At 55.0% G+C, this 21,703-nt stretch overlaps 2 protein-coding genes across 2 annotated transcripts; one reads left to right on the forward strand and one right to left on the reverse strand.

Annotated features, from left to right (window-relative positions):
- Positions 1-264: 264 nt before the first annotated feature.
- On the forward strand, positions 265-4,820 carry DLX5 (distal-less homeobox 5). Its single transcript, XM_048510344.1, has 3 exons — positions 265-956; positions 2,534-2,718; positions 4,080-4,820. The coding sequence occupies exons 1-3, from the start codon at positions 689-691 to the stop codon at positions 4,404-4,406; spliced, it is 780 nt and encodes a 259-aa protein (XP_048366301.1). The 5' UTR covers positions 265-688; the 3' UTR covers positions 4,407-4,820.
- Positions 4,821-15,092: 10,272 nt separating this feature from the next.
- On the reverse strand, positions 15,093-21,416 carry DLX6 (distal-less homeobox 6). The gene is made up of 3 exons (XM_048511621.1): positions 20,315-21,416; positions 18,534-18,727; positions 15,093-16,253 (listed from the first exon to the last, which is right to left on the reverse strand). Exons 1-3 carry the CDS (start codon positions 20,904-20,906, stop codon positions 16,002-16,004), a joined length of 1,038 nt encoding a protein of 345 aa, XP_048367578.1. The 5' UTR covers positions 20,907-21,416; the 3' UTR covers positions 15,093-16,001.
- Between the last annotated feature and the right edge of the window lie 287 nt (positions 21,417-21,703).

Raw genomic sequence — 21,703 nt, forward strand, 5'->3', positions numbered from 1 at the left:
TTTCTGCGGGTGTATTGCAAACGTCGGGGGGGGGGCTCTTCTCCCCCAGCCGCCAACCCCCAGGAAACGGGGCTGTCGGTGTTGCCTCGCAACGGCTTGGGTGGACTTTAAAAAATGAAGAAAGAAAGAAAGAAAAAGAAAAGAAAGAAAGGAAAGGAAAGGAAAGGAAAGGAAAGGGGTGGGGAAACCCAGAGGCCTTGCAAACACGGCTGGGGTGGACTTTAAAAAAAGAAGAAAGGGAAGGAAAGGAAAGGAAAGGAAAGGAAGGGGGGGACCCAGAGGCCGGCCAAGGCGCAGGAGCCGCGGAGCGCTTTGTTGTGCGAAACTCGTCGGACGAGTTGGGGTGTCGCTGCTGCTGCTGCTGCTGCTGCCGCTGCCGGCTCTGGCCAATGGAACCTGATCCACCCCGCTGTGCGTAAGAGCGCAATTAAGGATTTAACCAAGCCTCTCCGCTCCCGGCGAGCAGTCTGCCAGCAGCGCCGCCGCCACCGACAGCCCCAGCGAGCTCGCCGCCGCCGCCGCCTCCTCCGGGCCGTCCCTCCCCCCTCGCTCCCCCCACCCCCCCGCCATGACTGCCTAGAAGCGTCCCAGCCGCCGCCTCCCAGCAGGGGTGTCGCGCAGAAGCGTCCCAGCCGCCGTCCGGTCCGCCTGCCAGGCTGCCTCTCTCCCAGCGCGCCCGCCGGCCGCCATGCACCACCCGCCCCAGGAGTCGCCCACCCTGCCCGAGTCGTCGGCCACGGACCCCGACTACTACAGCTCCCCCGGCGGGCCCCCGCACGGCTACTGCTCGCCTTCCTCCTACGGCAAAGCGCTCAACCCCTACCAGTACCAGTACCACGGCATGAACGGGGCCGCCGGCAGCTACCCGGCCAAAGCCTACGCGGACTACACCTACGCCAGCCCCTACCACCAGTACGGAGGCGCCTACCCCCGGGCGCAGAGCGCCGCGCAGCCAGGTGAGAGGCGGCCGGGCGAGGGAGCTGGGGGGGGGGGCGGCGGTTGTGGGGCAGGGGCTGCGGGAGCCCGGCGGGAGAAGCGAGGCACCGGGGGCTGTGAGCTTTCCAGTCGCTCTCCGTTTCGCCCCCTCGGAGCTTTAATTCGAAATCTGTGTTGGAAGTGGGGTGGGGTGGGGGGCGAGATATGTTCATCATCTACCCTGCGAAGACTCTTCCATAACGAATGGAAGCGCAAATTTCCACCCGCATCCTTTCCTCTCCCCAATTCTGGATTGGACAGCTGCCGGTTGGGGAAACGGGGAAAGGACGCCCGGACGCCCGGTGTGCCCCTCCCGGTATTTCAGGGTTGGAAATTAATTCTAAGTTAGTAGCTGAGAGGAGAGAAAATAGCCCTCCACCAATTTTCCTCCCCCACCCGCAGCAAAAGCTGGTAAAAGAGAGAGATTTTTTGAAAGGACTTGAAGTTTGGAGGTGGGGTTCGGGTGGACGGTCTGAATCTCTGGGGGTGGGGGGGAGGGAAGGCAGGCCGCGTTTTGGAGGGAGACAGGCGGCTGTGGAGGGGGAAAGGAAAGGACTGCCACCGCCTCCCTCCCCTAACCAGCTTGGACGGCCGTGCTAATATTAACTTGTCGCTGGGGAGAGGAGTTCATGCCACACACCGAGAAGCGCGCTTCAGCAGCTTCCTTGCGGTCGCTTCGGCAGCAAACTCAGGAAACCCTTCCCCCCCCCCCCGCCCCGCGCTCGGCCGCCTCGGCTCTGCCCTCCCACCGACGGCCTTCGTGCGAGGACCGGCCTGGCGCGAATGCCCGGCGACCCACCGACCTTCTCCACCGACCGCAGCCTCCTCGTGGGCCTTCAGTAGTGCACAAGGGTCCTTAAACAACAACAACAAAAACACCCTCTCCAAATTTACAGTTTTCATAATCATAAAAAAAAGAGGTTGTTTTACTCCTGGCTCTCTCCCAGCGCCTGTGCGGGGGCTGCCTCGTTCCTTGCGAGGGGCTGCTGCCTCTGCTCCCAAATCCAAAGCAAATTTGCCAGGGGCGCGTCCAGTATTTGTAAAAGGAACCAGACGCATCCCCCCGCCCCCACTTCTGCCGATCGTAGGCGAGATTATGTTGTATAACAGGGGCCCTGTCTGTGCCGGATCTGGCTCCTTTCGGCCCCGGCGATCTCCTTGAAGCGGGGGTCCCTTTGGACTCGCCAGCCCCAGCAACGCCGTGTCCCAGCCCGGAGCTCTGGCGACCCAGAGGGCAAGGGCGAGAGGGAGCCCGAGTCCCTCGGTGGCCGCCTGAACCCCAGGCCGGGGACTCGAGCCTTCCAGCTGTTGGGAAACGCCGGGGCCAAAGCCCAGCAGTTTCTCTCCTCTGGAACCTTGTTGGGGGAAAGGGCACAAGATAATATTGGAGAAGGGGCCAAGGCTCCAGCAGGTCCCCGGCCCCGACTAGCGTTTGCAAAGGCAGCTGGTGGTCAGGGCGTTGCAGCCTGCATTGCCTGGGGAAGGGTGGTTTTGTTGGCAGCTCCCCCGGCCCAGCTCTAAGCTATCTCTCTGTGTCGTTTCTCCCCGATTTTTGCAGAAAAAGAGGTGGCTGAGCCGGAGGTGCGAATGGTGAACGGCAAACCAAAGAAAGTGCGCAAACCAAGGACTATTTACTCCAGTTTTCAGCTGGCGGCCTTGCAAAGGAGGTTCCAGAAAACTCAGTATTTAGCTCTGCCGGAAAGAGCCGAGCTGGCGGCGTCGTTGGGCCTGACCCAGACTCAGGTAAGGCCCGCGGCCTGGGGTGCTTTCAGTCCCCTGAATTCTGCAAGCCCTGTCCTACCCGAAGGGCCCAGCTAGCTCTGCCACCAGGGCGGCAGTTTGCTTCCCGGGATCCTCCAAATACACCCCCCCCCTTGGCGTCTCTCTTTTTTTGTGTGTTCGACCTCTGTTTTTAAAGTTACAAGGAGAGGACAGGTTTTCTTTCCCCTCTTTGTTTTCTGCCTCTCGAAACCCATCCCTGGTTTCAAAGGGGACTGAACGTGCAGTTCGATTACTACTTTTAAACCTGGTTCGTTGCAAACTCACAAACGCACAAGGTCTTCTTCGAGTGGGGGGTGGGAGGGAGAAAGTCCTCGTGGTCAGGATCCGGGCCAGAGTTGGCAGGATGGTTTCGACAGCGCTTACCGCCACGTAAAATGCTTTGGAAATCCTGGGCGAGCGCCATCCCGGTCATCCGCCAAGTACTTTTACTGGCAGAGGTTTTTGTTTTGTTTTGTTTTGTTTTGCTGCAGGCTTTGCATCTTGTTGCACAAAGGAGAGTGGGGGGGGGGGAGGAACTGCAGGTGGGTGGATCTTGGACACGAGGCTCTTTTACAATTCCGTGGAAACCAAGAGGGAGAATTTCACTACCAGGAAAGCTTCTTGCTGTGACAGGGAACTGGTGCCCGGGCGGTTGTTACCCTGGTTTGCTTTGGGCTGGAAACAAAGGCGATCTGGGAAGCCCAGCCCTGTAAACAGGCTGCTCTGCGCAGACTTTTACCTGCGAGCGGGAACGAGAGAAATCAGGCACCCACACAGCCCCTGTAGTAAACTGGTGGCACAGGTCCCCACGGAGCTGGAATCAAGCACACGCTGTTCGCACAGCTCTTCTCTGTCCGGTATCTTTCTGCCACAGAAAAATAGCTTTGGAAACCAGGCCTCATATTCCAAAGCAGGGTGTATGGGTCGTGTTTGTTGATGGGGGGTGGGGGTGGGGGTTGTTTGGTATGCGCAAGCATTTTCAGACCGGCTGGAGCCTTTCTGGGGAGGGTCTCCCGAAGGCTTTCTGGGGTGTCTATTGACCGGAGTATCAGAATCGCGGTGCTTTCAGCCCAAACAGACTTGATTGGAACAGCAAGTCCCGTTGATTCCAACAGAACTTGCCAGCCTTCCGCACCGTGCAGAATAAAGCACTTTCAATCCACTCCACAATTGTTTACAAATGGATTTTGCTATTCTGCACAGTTGCAAAGTGCATTAAAAGTGGATTGAAAGTACATTATTCTGCCTCTGTGTGTGTGTGTGTGTGTGTGTGTGTGTTCCCCTTTGTTTCTTGATGCCGGTCCCTTCTTGACTTCTGCCCCCCCCCCCCTTTCTCCCTCCAGGTGAAAATCTGGTTCCAGAACAAAAGGTCCAAGATCAAGAAGATCATGAAGAACGGGGAGATGCCCCCGGAGCACAGCCCCAGCGCCAGCGACCCCATGGCCTGCAACTCCCCCCAGTCCCCCGCCGTGTGGGAACCGCAGGGCCCCGCCCGCTCGCTCAGCCACCATCCGCACGGCCATGGGGCCCCCTCCAACCCGTCGCCCGCCTCCGCCTACCTGGAGAACTCCTCCTCTTGGTACCCCAGCGGGAGCGCCCTCAACGGCCACCTGCAGCCCCACGGCTCCCTACAGCACCCCTTAGCCCTGGCCTCGGGGACCATCTATTGAACCGGCAGGAGCCGCCCTTCGACTGGCCTCCGGGCAGAAGCGTTTTGTGGAGAAAAGGAAAAGAAACGGAGACTTGCTTTTTTGTTTGTTTGCTTGTTTTGTTTTCTTTTTTTAAAAAAAAAAGGGAAAGCAAACTCCTCGTGATGAAATGTATAAAGCTTTGTGCATGTAACTTATTGCATTTCAAGGGAAACTTCCCCACCCAAAAACCACCCTACGGACTTCTGGGTTGTTTCATCAGCTGTGGACACTTTCAAAGGTGCCTTGAAATCTTATGACCTCAACTTTTTTCCAGAGACTTTTTTTTTCAATGTCATTTTAACCCTGTAAATAACTGTAGATAGAGGAATTAAACTGTATATTCTGAATAAATAAAATTATTTCCACCATGAGAACAGGGGGGAAAAAACTGAAGGCCTGTCGCCAAACATTTATTTCCTCCGCTTGTTTAAGGGGGGGGAAGTCTGGAAAAATGGGTGCGGAATCTCTTCCCACTTTTTTTTTTGGTAGCGATACCTTATTTTTGTTCCTGTTTTCCTTTCTTTTTGCTCCTTCCATCCAGTAGGGTCGGGTCTGAAGGCGCGAAGGTGCACTCATTCGCACGCTAAAGACCCCCGCCCCGCCATTAAAAACAACCACCACAAACCCCTCCCTGGCAAATGGCAGCCGGTTCCTTTCAGTCCCTGAACAAAAGCAGGTAAGTAGGCCCTTGAAGCAAAATGGCCTCGACTGAAAAGGCGCAGGGAGAAGCGACCCCTCCACCGCAGAGCGTGCGGCCTCGCCTCGCCTCTCCCATCCAAGCCAATCCCCCCCCCCCCAACAAGACGCCTTTCCAACAGCTCATTATCCAAATTGCCTCTCCTTCCAAAGGCGGTCCAGAGCAGAACAAGAGGCCAAAATGGAGGGGATCCCCCCCCACTCCCCTTTCAGCTTGCTTTGTGCTGGAAACAAAGGCCATCTTGGGAGCCCAGCCCTGTAAACAAGGTGGGCTGCGCAGACCCTTACCTGCCTCTTTCTCTCTCTCCCCCCCATCCCAATGGCCTCCTCCTGGCCCAGCAAGCAGAAGCCCAGGTGGTGGGGAGAGGGCCCGGGCGGCCGGCAGCGCCAGTTATAGATGGCTCCCAGGCAGCCCCAGGTGAACAAAACGCACCTTCCATGTCTGGCCTGGTTTTTGTCTTCTTGAAACCGCCCACCACCCTAAATGACGGGCCAACCTTTCGTCGCACTTGAGCCCGATCCAGAAAGGCTGCAAATCAATAACCTGTCGGAAGATTCCTCGGGGTCCTCCCCCCATTCACCCACCCCCAGTCCGAATTGCGTCCGCTTCCCTACAAATCTGCATCCGGAATACCGAAACCAGTGTATTCTCCTGTGATAAAGATGCAGGAGTAAGGGAGGGGGGGCGGGAACAAGAGAGGGGTTAGGACATTTGAAAAAAAATTACATCCTGTCACCTGAGGATTTCAGGAAGAGCGCTTGCAGGGCTGGGAGAGCAGACCTGAAAAGGCAGGCTTTGTAGCCCCAGGCAGATTTACCTGCCTCTAGCCTCTCCCCCTTCCCGGGGTGTGTGTGTGTGTGCATTTAATTCCCCATTCTATTTTTCAGTTCAGAAGAGCCGAGCACGGGTGCAGTGAAACGGGTTTGGGGAGAGCAGCCCTTGGCTTTATAACAACGGAGCAGGATCTAGGCTCTTTTGGAATTTCCCTGGATCTGAGGCGAGGGCGTGTACGCAGGCGCGGGCGCCTATGAAGGCAGCCCTACGTAAGACGGTTCGCTCCATTGTTCTTGGCTCCCAGCGTCGGAACATCCCCTTTATTTGGGGTGTGTGGGGATGTTCGAGGGGAGGACCGGATTCCTGCAACCGCCCCCCCCCCCCCCATGGACTGTTTCCGTGTATATTGTTCACAGACACACACCCTGCTGGTTTGCTGTGTTTTCTCCCATGCGTGTTGTTGGCAGAATGGGCCTATCTGGGGAAGAATCAGACCTGGGAAATATTAGGGAATTTCCCTGTCCCTAAACAGTCCCACCCCGAGAAGGGCCAGCTTTTCGTTTAAAGGACCTTTTTCATGTGGCGGGGATCTTGCTTGCTTGCCTTCGACGGAGTTTGCCTTTTGATGAATCAGAATGGCCTTTGGGTGCTTTGCTCAGCATTGTGGATTATTTTCCTGATGCTGCCTCGAAAAACCCGAGAAGCCTCCTGGGCTGCAGAGCGAAACTATTGTTTGTCACGAAAGGGGGTAGGATCCACCTGGCCCTTGAGGCTCGTTTTGGTTCTGTCCGCCGCCGAAGGAAGCAGCTCTGCCTCTCGCCAGGCGGGTTTCAAACTCCACGGCTCCCTTCGGAGGATGTCGCGTCCCAGCCCTCCTCCCCCCCCCCCCACCCACCAGCCCTCAGGATCTGGTGTTTGGTTCCTTGGCGCCAGTCAACTGCCACCATTCAAGGAGGAACTAGCTGGAAGAAACTGAACTCTTCCGGGTGCCCGATCCTGGAAGCGCTCAAATCAGCAGCGGAGTCCCTGAATCGGGGGCGCAGGCAGGCGCTGGGTGATCCGCGGGGTGCTCAAGGGTGTTCGCCTGGGTGCGTTGCTGAGCATGCCCTGATTGCCCCAACGACCCAAAACCTGCAAGGGGAGACCCTTTTTAGTCTGGGGGAGGGGGCGTCCGATAATCTCCCCCCTCCGGCCAACAGACAGACTCCAGTGTGCTTTGTCCTCGGTGGACTCGGCCTCTGCAAAGTTCTCCATCTTCCCTCCCTCCCTCCCTCCCCTCCAAGGAGAGCTGGGGCGGCCGCGGAGGGGTGGGGCGCGGGGGAGCCGAGAAGAGACGCATTCCTGTGGGTGCCGAGCGGCTCCAGCGAGGAGCCACAGGGCCTTCGCGAAGGACGCCGACCGGGGAAAAGGAGAAGCCCGCAAGCTCCGCCGGCCTTGATCTGACTCTTCGGCTGGAGCTCCACCCAGGGGCTCGCCCGCCCGCCCGCCACCCACAGGCGCACCCACCCACCCACCCACCGGCCTGCCTGCCCCGTGCTCCCTGGGCAAGGCGAGGTCAGAGGCTGCCGCGCCGGCACCGGTTACCAGGCAGTTCTAGTTGCGACTGCTGCCCGGGCAGCGCGAGCCGGGCAGGTTCGGTTCCCTGGCCCGGACTTCAAAGGGCCACCCTGCCCTCCCTTCTCACTCACTCACTCACTCACTCACTCCCTGCCCTTCCTTCTCTCTCTCTCTCTCTCTCTCTCTCTCTCTCTCTCTCTCTCTCTCACACACTCTCACACACACACACACACACACACACACACACACACACACACACACACACACACACAGCTTTGCCATTTCTCCCTAAACGCTGCCTCATCTCCGTCTATAGCCCGGGTGACCCAGACCCGGATACAAAGTTTCTCTTAACGCTCATTTGGAAAACTCCCTTTGGCTTTTGAGAGTTTTAATTCCCACCCACCCCAATTTCTCCCAGGGCCCATCACAAGGAAACCCTTATAAACAACCCCCCCCCCGACCCAAAGTCTGCAAGGGGAGACCCTTTTTAGTCTGGGGAAGACAGGGCTGGGATCCCTAGTACATCTCCTCTAGGGCCCTTAGTACATCTCGTCTAGATCTCCACCCCCCCCCCCCCCCCCCCCCGCCGCAACTCAACCCGAAGTACTCAGCTGTCTTCGCCCCCTGCGGATCCTCTCAGTCCACTCGGATGCGGCTCATTCCTTCTCCTTCTCCCTTCCCCCCCCCCCCTCCCGTCCCACGACATACATTATTGGCATCAGTATTTCCCCAACACGAATCGCCCCTGCCCGGTTCGAATTGCTCCAAATAGGCCTTCTGGAACTGGGCCCAGGGAATGGCTCCCAGGCCGTGCAGAGAGACACAGCTCAGAGGGAGCTTCTCCTCTTGCATTCTGCGTTAGGGGCGGGTGCGGGGGGGGGGGCAGGGTATTTGTTATCTGAGGCTTCAGAAAAGTCAGAGCACCGCGGGAGGGGGCGAATACCCCCTCCCTGTCATCCTCGCAGTACCTGCGTTAATGCATCAATAACTTGCTTTATAGGTCAGTTTAAGACCTTGACAAGGGAGGCGGGACACCCCGTGTGCGCGCATCAGTGCGCGTGCCTCTAAGTCCGACTGCGGCTCCACAGTGGCAGCTTGCTGGATCTCCGGGCCTCAAACATCTGTCCGGTGTATTTACGTCTTCTGGGGTCCCATCCGCCTACCAAAGCCAGCTTTTATTGCAAGCCACCAAATACCAGACATTACGACTTTTGACCAAATGAAAACACCTTAACGAGCCCGGAGCCATTTATGCCTTCCTAGTGCGCGCCCAGCCAGCCAGCTTTCTTGGTCTGCAGTACAGGCGCTATTGGTGGTTTGTTTAACCCTTCCTTCCCCTGCACCTGGGAAAGAAAGCAACTATTGGGAGGGAGGTCCGGTTCGCTCTCGGTCCTCCTTGAGATGCGCCCCCCTCCAAAATCTTCCTCAAGCCACCATCTGCCCTTTGTTTAACCCCTCCTTCGCTGTCTTCTTGCACAGCATCCTAAAAAGGAGGGCAGCTCCAAGGTCTGCCCAGCCGGCCAGGGAACAGCATAGCCGGTGTCCGAGCTAACCCCAGGGAGCTCCAAGGAACCTTGCTGATCTTTTGTTTGCACATCCCATGCAGCTCAGCTTCTTGGTCTGGGGGTGGGGGGGCTCAGTCCCAGAAGGCAAGGGGGACACTGCTCCTCTTCTGAAAAACACGTCCCCTGGATCCCAAGGCCGACCTCTTGGCAAGGCTGTGACCCGCCACACCAGCCTCCCTCGCGCCTCTGCCTTGACCTGGCCTTCACTCGGCCGGACTTCAAGGCAGCCAGAACAAGCGGGGCAGCTTTACGCGCCGATACTAAAAACGTTAGTTATTTCAACAGGGGATATTTCCCAACAAACTGTTGAGGAGCATCAAGTCTCTGGCCCCGACGGCCGAGGCAGATGGCCGGGCTCTGTTTTTCGCCGCTCTGTTTGCAGAGCCAGCTGCCTCGGGAGTGTCTCCGGCGCTGCGACCGCGAGTGCGCGCTCGAGACGCTCCCGGGCCCCCTTGGCCACCGCCGGCGCGTTTGCGGCCCTCCCGAGCGCCAGAGACAATAGACACGCGCGTTAATCTGCGCCAGGCTGCTCCTTTTAATTAATTGCAATTAAAACCTGCCCGCCTAATTGCCTTTTGGGCTCCCAAGGGCACGTCCAATGAGCGAAGGCGAACGAGGAAAGCGAGTCTTCGGGCTCGGTGTGGAAACAGCGTTGTCGTCACGACGGCGGGAACGAGGCATCCCAATGAATTCAGACTCCAGGGGAGGCTCGGGCTTAACCCTTTACTCGGAAGTAAGGCGGCGGGCCCCTGCAAGCATGTCGCTGCTGGCTTGGAAAGGAGCACAGGTTGGAATGCCTAGGCTCGCAACGTGTGGAGCTGAGCCTCTGGCTGAACACTCAAGCCAAGTGGAAGGTCTCACTGGAAAGCCCGGGCGCTGGGGGTCGCCAAGGGGCTCCGGCGGGGCAGACCAGACCTAGACTGGCAACCGCGGCTTCCTGGCCTGGGCCCGCACCAATGGGCTGTTGTGTGGATGGTCCGATCCAGCAAGGCCTTCGGCGTGGGCGAGGGTGTGAATGTAGATTCCAGTGGAATCCTCGGAAACTGGTTCCGTGTGAAGGTCGGGGTCCCTCCCTCAATCTCTTCTGGTCTTCCGCCCCTGTCACTGCACCTAAGAGGCCAGCGATTCGGAACGATTCCAGGCCCCAGGAGCACGCCCCGGGATTGTGGGCTCCTAAATATGCCACAACTTCCCCCCACCCCACCTTGCCGGCCGAGCTTTAGACACTGCACGCACCCCCTGAATTGCTGGGTTCTGAATCTGATTCCCTCCTGAATCCACCCAGGCTCCCTCTCTCCTCCCCCCCCCTCTCCCTTTGTCCTCCCGAGTCTGATTTGATCGCTCCTGTTCACATTTCACTTTTATATTTTCCCCCCTCTTCCTCTATCATTACTCATTGAGTGCCCCGTGAAATTACAATCGTACATTTTCAGCTCAGCAACCCATTTGCAGCGCAAAAAAAAAGAGAAGTCTAAATAATGGCCGAATTAGCCCTACTGGACAGTTTCAGATGTAACACTCTGTAATAATTATATTGCAGGCTGGATTAGGATGCTATTATCATAATCTGGACGTTTACAATTATCTGTAATTTGCAAAGATGCGCCAGGTCTTGATTACAGCGGGTTTTTTTTTATCAAGCTAACCATCACTAAACAGTGACAGTAATAACAGCTAATTTTGCTGGCAATATAAGAGGTGCCGGGGTGTGCAAACAATTTCACACCTGGATATGCTCAGTCAACCAAGAATATAGAGAAAGAGCTTCTGCCCCCAGACTCAGAAAAATATTCTCCACCGCTACCGTGTTCACTATGCCTTCCCTTAGCCCCTCATCTCTGCCTAACAGATAAGCAGGAGGGTAAGTTTTTTTTAAAAAAAATGTATAATATATATGTATATATAATCTCCTCTACTTCCGCGTCTCTTTTCAGTCGTAGGGTTTCAGTCTACCTTGACGCCTGTGTCTCATTCTTTTTTTAATGTTCATTTTAAAAAAATGTTCATTGTTTATGTTTCCCTCTCCTCCCCAAACCTTCAAGTCACGACGAGCAGTATTTATTTATTTATTTATTTGTGTGTGTGTGTGTGTGTGTGTGTGTGTGTTTATTTCGCGGTGTGTTGCTGTTCTGTTCCTTCTCTCCGACCATCCCCCCCCCCCCCCGCCCTGATTACCAGATAGGAATGCGAGGTTGCATTGCTCTAGGTTGGCTTTTCAAGACGGGGTCTCTCTCTCCCTCCTTTATCAAGTTGCCTCAACCAGTCCAAGTTGAGCAGGTGTAGAAAGAAGGGGGGCAGTTTCCTGTCTCAAAACCGGTAGGAGAAGGAAAGGCAGCCCTGTTGTCCAGTTCAGAGGGGTGTCGTTTGACCAGGCATGGGGGGGGGGATTTCGCATTCAGATCCTGAGAGTCGTTCTGTAAAGAGCCAGCTCTGTGCTTCCAGAGCCACTCTTGGCAGAAATACTGTACCTTGAGTGATCCACTCTGTGAGTTGTTGGTGCTGCTGGGTATCTCAGTCTTAAACATCCTGATTTGAAAACAAGGCTGTACCTCTACGCCTGTTTTCCTGAGCTGCAAGTCCCTTTTGAATGGAATAGGACAGGTTTCCTCGAGCGCACTATTAGAATCAGTCTGGCAAGTCCCGCTGGGGCCTTTTTTTCTATGCAAATTTGGTAAAGATCAAAGCGCTGGGTGCCTTTTTCTCTTTTGATGGGGGGAAGGGCAAAACCTTCTCAAAATTATTTGTCAGGCCCATGACAAGAGAAGTACTTATAATAAAATACCCAGCCAATCCGAACAAGATCAGATTAGGAGCAGGTTTAAAACCTTCTTTTTACAGCTCTGATGCTGGGTACAATAAGAAAGAAAGAAAGAAAGAAAGAAAGAAAGAAAGAAAGAAAGAAAGAAAGAAAGAAAGAAAGAAAGAAAGAAAGAAAGAAAGAAAGAAAGAAAGAAAGAAAAGATCTAATACCTCTTCCTTCTGAAGCTTGTTGAGCATGGGGGTAAACCTGGGCTGCTTCGGTTTAAGGTTTTGTGACTCATGCTTTCCTGAACTTCCAGTGGATTTCTTCAAAACACTGGCCCGGCTGTCAACTTCCTCCTTAGGTTTGTTAGCTGCTATGAGGTTCTGATTACTCTGGGGCAAACCCGACCCATATAAACAAACCATTGGACGTTTTGCCATGGAGTTCAGTGGGAGCTGGATTATCTCTCCCGCCCCCGTCCCACTCCCCCTCGACCCCCAGCGCAAATGTCTCTGGGTTACCCTGGGTATGTATATTCTTGTACCTCTTCCTATGTGAAGGGCTGGACATGGGAAAGGCATACCATTTTGTTACTTACTCCAGAACTTTGAAGGGCTTGGGGCGGGGTTGTGGGGGGAGTTGAGGGGGGGACATTGTGTTTACCCCATGGACTTTCTAGTCGACACCTAGGAATGGATGGATGTTCTTGCTGAATGTCAGAATTGTCCTTCTGCCATCCATAGATGACGCTGTGTCACGAGTCTTCCTTTTCGAGGCAGCTGGGAAATGCCTTTTCTTTTTGCTTGCAGTAGCTTACCGAGGAGGTCAAGGCCTATCTTGCAACCCGCTTATCTGGCCGAACTCATCTCATGCTGGTTGTAAACACATCCTATTTCTAAATCTAACTTCCAATCCTACTCTTAAAGTAACTTAAAACAGCCAAGCACGGGGAGGGGGGCTAGGAGCCGGGACCCTCCCCATCCAGATCCATTCCCTACATCCAACCAGTCCAAGAAGGCGCAGATCAAAATGAAATATATAACCTCCCCCACCCCCTTCTGCTATCGATCTCCCATAAAATGAGATGATGGAACCATGAAAACAGGAATGGGGAGGCGAGTTTGTGTCTTTATGCCTGTATCAAAGAGGAGAGGGCTCCTCTTTAAAGGGAGGGGGAATGTGTGTAGGAAGATGGATGGGTTAGCCCCGGATCCAGTGAAGGCAAAACACCAGCTATTCGACGTGCCCTTCAGGATCATGACAGTTAATGGCAGTTCTGCCAACGATTGTCGTGCGAGGATACCACTTACCTGCCTCCTTATCTTCTGATCCTAAACACTGACTGACTTGGCCTGTTCATCTGAGTGGTCCTAACCATGCCAGAGAGCAGAGATGCTACTTCTGGCTGGCTGGTTGGAGGGGCCCCATCGCAACAGCCTTCTTTTTCCTGCGGTTGGGCTGGTTTTAGGCTTCCCCCTCATCAGGAACCCTTGGGGGACTGGATAGCCCGGCTCCTCTACAAAGGGAAAGGCTTACCCTCGGCCAAAATGCATGATAGCTTTCTCTCTCCAACAGGACTCTGAATAATTCAGTGAACCCCACAACCAGCTGTACCTCGGAAGCCTCTTCCATTCTTCCTCGCCTTATAATTTTGCTTAATTTTCAATTTTAGGTCCTACGTCTCTGCAATTTGTGTATGAATAACAGAATAATTTCCCTCTTTTGTTTCGCCTTTCCTGTTCCTGAATCTAAATAAAGATGGCTTTTTAGTATTAAAAGTGGAAGAAAATTACAGGTAATTATCTTTGACGGTAAAAACGCTGTAATCAGCGGGCTACATGAAAAATTACTCTAATTATGGCTGCATTTAAGAGAATGGGGAAAAAACCTTCTTATGGATAAAAACCTTAAATTGTCCCCAATGTCTGCTTCAAATTGGATGGCGCTGCAGCTGGGGGCTTTGTGCACAATTGATCCTGGGGAGAGCTGAACCTAAAGTTTCACAGTGGGAACGGGGAGGGGGGGGGAAAGAAAAAAGAAAAAATTCCCCTCCTAATGCAACAATGCGAATGGTAGAAAATGACAAGACTTGATCGGTTTTAAGCCATTCTGAAGACTGACTGAGCGTGGAAGTTGCTCAACAAAAAACCGGCGCTGGTATATTGGTAAGTAGACTTGGCTTTTGTGTCTAATTATAGTGACTGTCCTTTTGCACGACTGTATGTCGCTGTCATTATATGGAGCACTCTGAGGATCTCCATTGACTTTTGATAAATGGCTCAGTGGTTTCAAGGTTCATAATTTGAAGGATGCCCAGGGCTCTAGCCATTAATTCTCGCAGTATGGGGGCATCCTTCTTGTGTGACGAAAAGGGGGCTTTTCATGTTTCGTGATTTCTCGCTTTTACGCAGCCCAGGAAAGATATCATTCGCTCAGGACACGGCATTGTGGGTCGGGGCACCCGCGTCAGGAATAAGGGACCATTCTGCAGCTCTTGTTGTCTGCCTGCGGGAAGCGCCCCCGCACCCCCCCCCCCAAAGCATAAAGGCAGGCAGGTACCTTTGGCCGCGGAGACCTCTGGCTGGGAGCATTGGAAGCCCCCCCCCCCCCAAGAGTCGGAGGCCACGTCCCTGACACTGCTGCTAAACCGACTCCTTGGAAAGGAAATCTCAGCCAGGTTTTGCAAGATCTTTTGCAACGGAGAGACACCTCTCGCTTAAAACCTGCAGGACGGCTTTGGGAAGCTAGTTTAGTTCTGTTGTTTTCGGCGGATGCCCATCGGTTTTATGGCCAGCCGGTTGTGGATTACGATTAATCTCTTTTCAAAACATGCCAAAGCTCACACTACCTCTCTCTGGTTCCGGATCCAGGCAGACTATCACCCACCCCCCTCCCCACTCCAAAGAAAACACCCACTAACTTAATGGCTTGCGGGTATACCTGGTGCATCTCACTGAAGCCCACCTGCTTCGCGCATCTCTAGAGATAAACACGTGGACGTCCCTCATTTTCTCTCTTTCTTCCTCTCCCTCGTTTAACAGACGTCCCTTTCCGTGCTTTCTAAGTAGATCTTAAGGAACCAGGCTAGAATACTTTTGCTCTAGATAAGTCCTGCTGAGGGCAAGAGGACTGTTCACGCGGGCTGCTTAGCCACAGTCCCAAACACGCTTATTCAGGAACAAACTGCCTTTCAAATAACAGCGCGACCAAGCAATTTCCACCCGACCATGGGCAAAACCAGGGCATTAACATTCTCTAGGCTGCGTTGGGGGTGGGGGTGGGAGAAGAGGCGTCTTTTCCAGACTTGGAGAAAGGCAGGACGCTTGGACGTTCGGAGGCTTTTTACTCTATATATGAAAGGAGACAAAACATACAAAGTATATATACAACTAAAATTCAACAATATGTACAACGAGTTTGTTCGGTAGCTGAGCGGCGGCCGCCGACCGGGGTGGAGTGGGGGCTGGGTGGGGGGCTTGGAGCCTGACTTTCTCACAGTTTTTCCTCTCCCGGAGCTCCATCCGCAAGCGAAGCGCCCAGCCCCACTGAAAGGCAGGAGAGGGGGGTAAGGGCCCATCGCTCCCCTTTCCTGGGGCCACGTGCAGGAGCGCTTTCAGGGGCTCTGGGTTTCCGGAGGTGCCTTTGGTCGGGGAGGGGAGTTTTCCTTCCGGCAGCTGTCAGTTCCACCAGGAGAAAGCCCGCGTCCCCATTTATTTATGGGATGGTTTCAGGTTTTCCTTTCCCTCTTTCCAAACGGTATCCTCCCTTTCCGAAGACCCTCTCTTTCACCCCTCCCGCCCCCAATCTATCCTGTCCATCTCGGTTCAGCGAATAAAAATAGAGTAGATTCTTTTCCACTCAAGGAGTTTGGTTTTTGCTGGGTTGTATTTTGAAGCTGGTGGGAAACAGTCTGTTCTTTTAAAAAAAATCTTTTTGTTTTGTTGGGGTTTTTTTTTTTTTTTGCTGTGACTTGTACTCCCAAGAGAGACTTCTTGGTGCCTCGGAGTCCCGTTAGAAATATCCTAAAGAGCGGCGTCTGACGTGGGCCCGCAGCGCAAATGGTCTCTTGTCTATTTGAGCTCGCTGGCTGAGGTTAAAGCGAACAGGAAGGCGAGGTCTGCCTTCCTGGCCACACGCTCCCGGTCCCCCCCAGAGCCCTGCGAGGAGCTGGCCCTGCTGGCCAAGGCCCTGATGGAGACGAGGCCGCTCCGGGAAGCTTGTTTCTCTTGGCCGGCTCACATCATCTGTGGTCTCTGCATTGTGTCTTGATGTGGAGAAGAGTACCAGTGAGAATAACCAGGCATGTAGCTATTGGGAGGCATGTTGACTCCTTTGGCAGAGGCTGAAACGTCCCAGACAGGAGGGAGGCCGGGAGACCGCGGGGACAGGGTGGCGGAGCCGGGCAGGGGGTCGCTCTCGTGGGGGTTGCCGCCTTGCTTGAGCAGTTTCTTAAATTTGGAGCGCTTGTTCTGGAACCAGATCTTCACCTGCAACCAAAAAGCGGAAGCCATAAGAGGACTGTGGATGTCCTGGGACGGGGGTGGATGGGGAAGGGGGGAGGCAGATAAGTCAATTGGAAATCTTTCTTTATATTTTCCAAGGCTTTCATGGACTCAACTGGCTGTTGTGGGCTTTCCGGGCTGTGTGGCCCTGGACACAGTGTGCAACACCTTTCTTTCTGTTATACACCTCTGAAGATGCCAGCCACAGATGCAGGCGAAATGTTAGGAACAAGATCTACCAGACCACGGCCACACAGCCTGGAAAACCCACCACAACCACCACCTTCCTTCCTTCCTTCCTTCCTTCCTTCCTTCCTTCCTTCCTTCCTTCCTTCCTTCCTTCCTTCCTTCTCTTTTTTCTTCGTTATTTCTCGTAGCTTCTTTCTTTCTTTCTTTCTTTCTTTCTTTCTTTCTTTCTTTCCCTGAAGGCTCCCTCAGGCTAACCAAGTTCAGAATAAACAGGCTGTTTCCCTGGCAGAGCCGCTGGCTTGGCACCGGCTGATTCTGCCCATTCTGCCCATTCAATTGTTTCCTGCGTAGGAGATCCGTGTCCATTCAAGGCACCTACGCAGGGATGTACCTGCCTACGTGGAGGTCGATGGCGTTGCCTAATTGTAAATGCGCAATTGCCATTTTACACTTACCCACACTTACCCCCAAATACAGCCTTTAGGCTAACCAGCTAAAGAGATCGATTGCCCTGGGTTTGGGGCCTTTCCCCCATTAGTCCACTCCTTCTTACAGCGGGAACAGAAATTCTGCCCTTGGTCCAGGCAGGCCTGATTCTGAGCCCAGAGGCTGAGGGAAGATTTGCCATCAGTTTCAGTAGGATAAAGGTGCAAGCATGCTTACTTAGGAATCCCACTGGGGTCCGCTGGACTTACTTCCATGTAAATATATTGGGGGGAGCAGGGGAGAGTAATGTTTCCACTTTATCGACTTAAAGACCAGGTTGTAAAACACTCCCCAGCTGGCTTCGGTAGGGATTCAACTAAAATCCAGTTTCCTCGGATTCCAGATCATCGGCCTGCATCGTGAATTTTAAAGGAATACTTCTTCCAAACAGTCACCATGGGGGGCGGGGGTGTTGTAGTGAGAGGCCAGGACAATTGGGGTGGGGTACCTCTTTCAGGGGACTGATCCAGCGTTTATTGTGGACATCATCATGGGGAGGGGGGGGGTCAAAAATGGCGTGACACTTTCAAGAACTCAGCTTGCCTGAGATAGGAACTGGATCTCTGAACAAAACTTTATTTATGTATTGTTGAAAAGATGCCAGAAATGTTGGGGGTTTGGCCATTCTGTGACTTCTCTCAGCACAGCCTGTGCTAGACAGAAGGCTTTGCCACCTGCTCTGTGCGGTGAAGACCAGGGATCCTTTCATTTTAGAGGTTCCCATAAAACCAGCCATCATGTCGCAGGGCCACTTCAGGACTACCGAAGGCCAGGCCGGGACATCTCTCCTCACATGTCACTCGTGGATAGTTGCCTTCGCCCCCATCCTTGTCGCCAAGAAGATTAAAAATGTCACCATCACCCTATTTGTTTTGCATTCATGACTCCAATTAGCCACTTTTCTCCCCGTCAACTAACTGGGATGTCATTCAGGCTTAATTTTGCAGGGAAACCAAGAACGCACCAACCGCATTTAACTGTGGTTTAACTCACCCTAATTTCGTACAAGCTTCCCTTTGATCGTCAGCTCTATCATCACCTTCCGTACATTTCGCCTAAGGGCAACCACTGAATTCCAGTTACTCATCCAGGGTAATTTACTATTGGATATTACGAAGATGTGCTTTCTCCGAGCCCACAGGGAGTGCAAGACATTAACACACACCTTAACACACGTTCGCTGTTATCAGGCCCTGGCTTAAACACACACACACACACACACACACACACACACACACACACACACACACACACACACACACACACACACACACACACACACACACACACACACACACACACACACACACACACACAGCAGGCCTGCATGTTATCTTTCTGTCATCTTCCATGCAGTGAGTTCTTCCTCACATTAAAAAAAAAACTATCAAAAATGGCCAACTGATGGCTTTGTCGACCTTCCTCAATGCAACATCCGGACAGACTGAAGGAGGAAGGAAGCCATTCGAGTGCGACATTTTATCCCTTTGCAACGTGTCCCTCCTAGCGACAGAATGAGCTAGAGCTATTCCAGCAGGAGCCCCGGGTCCGGCTGCGGCCCGCCAGGTGCGGACCTCCCCAGCTCTTTACCTGTGTCTGCGTCAATCCCAGCGACGCCGCCAGCTCTGCTCTCTCGGGAAGCGCCAGGTATTGGGTCTGCTGGAACCGGTGGTTTAAAGCTTGCAGCTGGAGGCTGGAGTAGATGGTCCGCGGCTTCCGGATCTTCTTCCCCTTCCCGTTGAATCGGATCTCCCCGTTTTCGATCACTGTGGTTTTTTGCTGATCTGCGAGCAACAAACGAACAGCAGGTTGGGAAGGGAGTCGCAGCCCGGCGCAAAACGTCGCTGCTAAAAGATACTGGAGGTTTCTTTATAGAACCTGATTAAAATGCGAATAGGAGGCCAGGCCGAGGAGAGGGAAACGGCTGTCTGTGTTGTGAAGGATTTTTTAAAAACCCTGCAAAATGATCCCATTTGCCATCCCAGCTGCTCAGAGATGCCAGAGGAAAGCCACTAATATAGCACGCAAACAGTTGTAAGATCTTTGCTCAAACCAACCAACAATGTCGACTTATGGGATTGATCCAGAATATTTTTTTAATTGACTCTCCTTTTCTAAAGAGGATCAAGAAAGAAGTTGTGAATATCACATCAATGTATTTTTTCCTGTACACACAACCGTTCCCTGTTTGAATGCCTCCCTTAACACGCAACACAGCACATGTCCTAAATAATCATATCCTATATATTAATCGATACGATATAAATTCGTCTTCGTCGATAAGGATAAGCCGGGGTCTAATTGTTTAGGTGTAGACAGGGAGAGTAACACACCATACAACCTTTATTAGGCATTTAAAATAGAGCAACAGGGAGAGTATAGCTATACGTATTGGGGGATGGTTTAATATAGACATGCGGGCATCGTGGCGTTGGTCTCTGTCTTTGTCGGTTGCGATATTTTTCCCCCCAATAAGCCTGCAAGGTAGACAAGGGCGGACAGATGGATGTCTGAGGCTGGTGGAGCATCTCCTGGACAGAGTGGCTGGTTTAGCATAGGATGGACTGGGCAAGAAACCCCTCTCCACCTTCCAGGAGCGCACCCACTCACATCTATCCCGGACCCCCGCCTCCGTTTCTGACCCTCCTGCCTCAGGCGCTGCTCCTGTTTTGCAAACTCCAGCTTATCGCTTTCTGGTCCTTCTTCTTCGGCCGCGAGGAATTCCTGCTCGCCGGCCTGGCCTTTCTGCCCAAATTGCCGTCGCCGCCCGGGGCGTCAGGAGACGAGAAAGGCCAGTTCTCCCGAAAAGCCCTTTCCTGCGCTTCCAGGCAGCCCGGGGCCAAGCAAGCCACGGCCGGGGCCTCTGGGCTGCAGCAGGCCTACACGTAGGGCCTTCGCCCGGGCGTCTGGCGGAACGCAGACCGGCCATGCCTATGGAACGGTGCCTCGGAGCGCGCCCCACACGGCAGGCATCTGCGCGTTATCCCGGGCCCACCCGTCGGAGCAGGGCCTGAAAGACCAGGGGGACCGGGGAGGACCCGCGCCCACGTCTCCTTGGAGAAAGACCCACTGAAGTCCGCGGCTGTGGCTTTCCTGGTCAGCATGCGCGGGAGACGGGCGGGATTGATGTCAAGACGCCCAGAGGGACGCCGTCGGAAGCAAACCAGTGGGGATCCGCAGTGCGAAATCCGACCCCGAAGTAAAATCCCAGGCATCAATGGGGGGCTAAAATTGGGGGGGGGGGGAGAACGAAAGCGAGCCAAGGCACAATCCTCAGCAGAGGTAGCCCCGTGGACCCCCGTCTGTTTTGAGGAAGGGAAGGCAGGGCGAGGGATGCGCGGGAGCCGGGCCGGGGAGGGGGCGAGACCCACCTGGCTCGTCGGGCCGCGTCTGTCCGGCGGCGCCGCCGGCGTGGTAGGGCTGCAGGTAGGGGCTGTGCTGCGAGTGGCTCACGTAGGGGTAGGCGGCGGCGGCTGCGGCTGCGGCGGCCAGGGAGCGGTGGCTGTAGGAGTTGGCGGCGGCGGCGGCGGGGCCGGCCGGGTAGGGCGCGGCGTGGTGGTGCGGGTGGTGCGGGTGGTGGTGGTGCGGGTGGTGCGGGTGCTGGTGCGAGTGCGGGTGCGACGCGGGCGCCGCCGAGTGCAGGCAGTGCAGCGGGTAGTGGGCGCCGGCCATGGCCGCTGCCGGCGAGCTCTGTTGCTGCTGCTGCTGCTGCTGCTGTTGTTGCTGCTGTTGCTGTTGCTGCTGCTGCTGCGCCGCCGAGTGCTGCTGCTGCTGCGAGGAGCCGCCGCCGCCGCCGCCGCCGCCGCAGCCGCCGCCGCCGGGCGCCTGAGCCCCGGGAGGAGGAGGCGGCTGCTGCTGGGGCTGGGGCTGCTGCTGCTGCTGCTGCTGCCCGAACTCCATGAAGGCGGATTTAGACGAGTCGGGCGCCTCCACCATCCCGTCAGCCATGCTGGTCATGGTCATCGCCCGCCGCCAGCGCCCCTGCTGCCCGCCTGCTGGCCCCCCTCGCCCGGCCCCGGTCGCGGTGCCGCCGCCGTCGAGCCAGCCGCGGGGCTGCTTCGCCGGGCGGGAATCGGCGGCGGGGCTCGGGCGCCCTTTTGGGGAGGGGGGCGGGCGCCGGGCCTGCTTCGCCGGCGGAGCGGGGGGCGGGGAGGAGGGGGCCGCCACCAGCCAGCCAGCCAGGCAGCCAGGCAGCCGGCCGCCGGGCGCGCAGCCTCCCTCAGTCAGGCGTCCTTCCCGGGGCTTTTCCTGGCGCTCTTCTTTCCCTCCATTCGCGACTGGGGGCTTCTTTTGCTTTTCGGGGGTGGCTCCCCCTCTTTCCTCGTCTCTTTTTGGTGGGGGGGGGTGTCGGGGTTTGTTGTCGCTTCTTTCCCCCCCTCCCCTCCCCTCTTTCCGCTGGCGGGATTGAAGGCAGAGATTTTTTTCTCCCCTCCTTTTTTTTAAGGTGGATTCTCTGAAAGTTCAGCTTCTGCTTTAAGAGTGGGGGGGGGGGGGAGGGTGGAAAAGCCGAGAGAGAGAGAGAGAGAGAGAGAGAGAGAGAGAGACGCCACGAGTCGACTGGTTTGTCTCCAAAGGGCAGCGCCTCCCCATTGGTCACTCAACCCCTGACGTCACCAGCCCGGGCACTTCTACTGGCGTCTGCGCCAGCCCACCTTCCGCACAACTTCCGAGCTTGGAGCGCGGCAGGCAGCAGCCAGCAGACGCGCCACTGGGCTGCCGCGCAGGTTCTCTCTTGGCCCGCGGGTTTGCTCTGCAACAAA

Source organism: Sphaerodactylus townsendi, linkage group LG11, assembly GCF_021028975.2.
Source record: "Sphaerodactylus townsendi isolate TG3544 linkage group LG11, MPM_Stown_v2.3, whole genome shotgun sequence".
Classification (NCBI taxonomy): domain Eukaryota; kingdom Metazoa; phylum Chordata; class Lepidosauria; order Squamata; family Sphaerodactylidae; genus Sphaerodactylus; species Sphaerodactylus townsendi.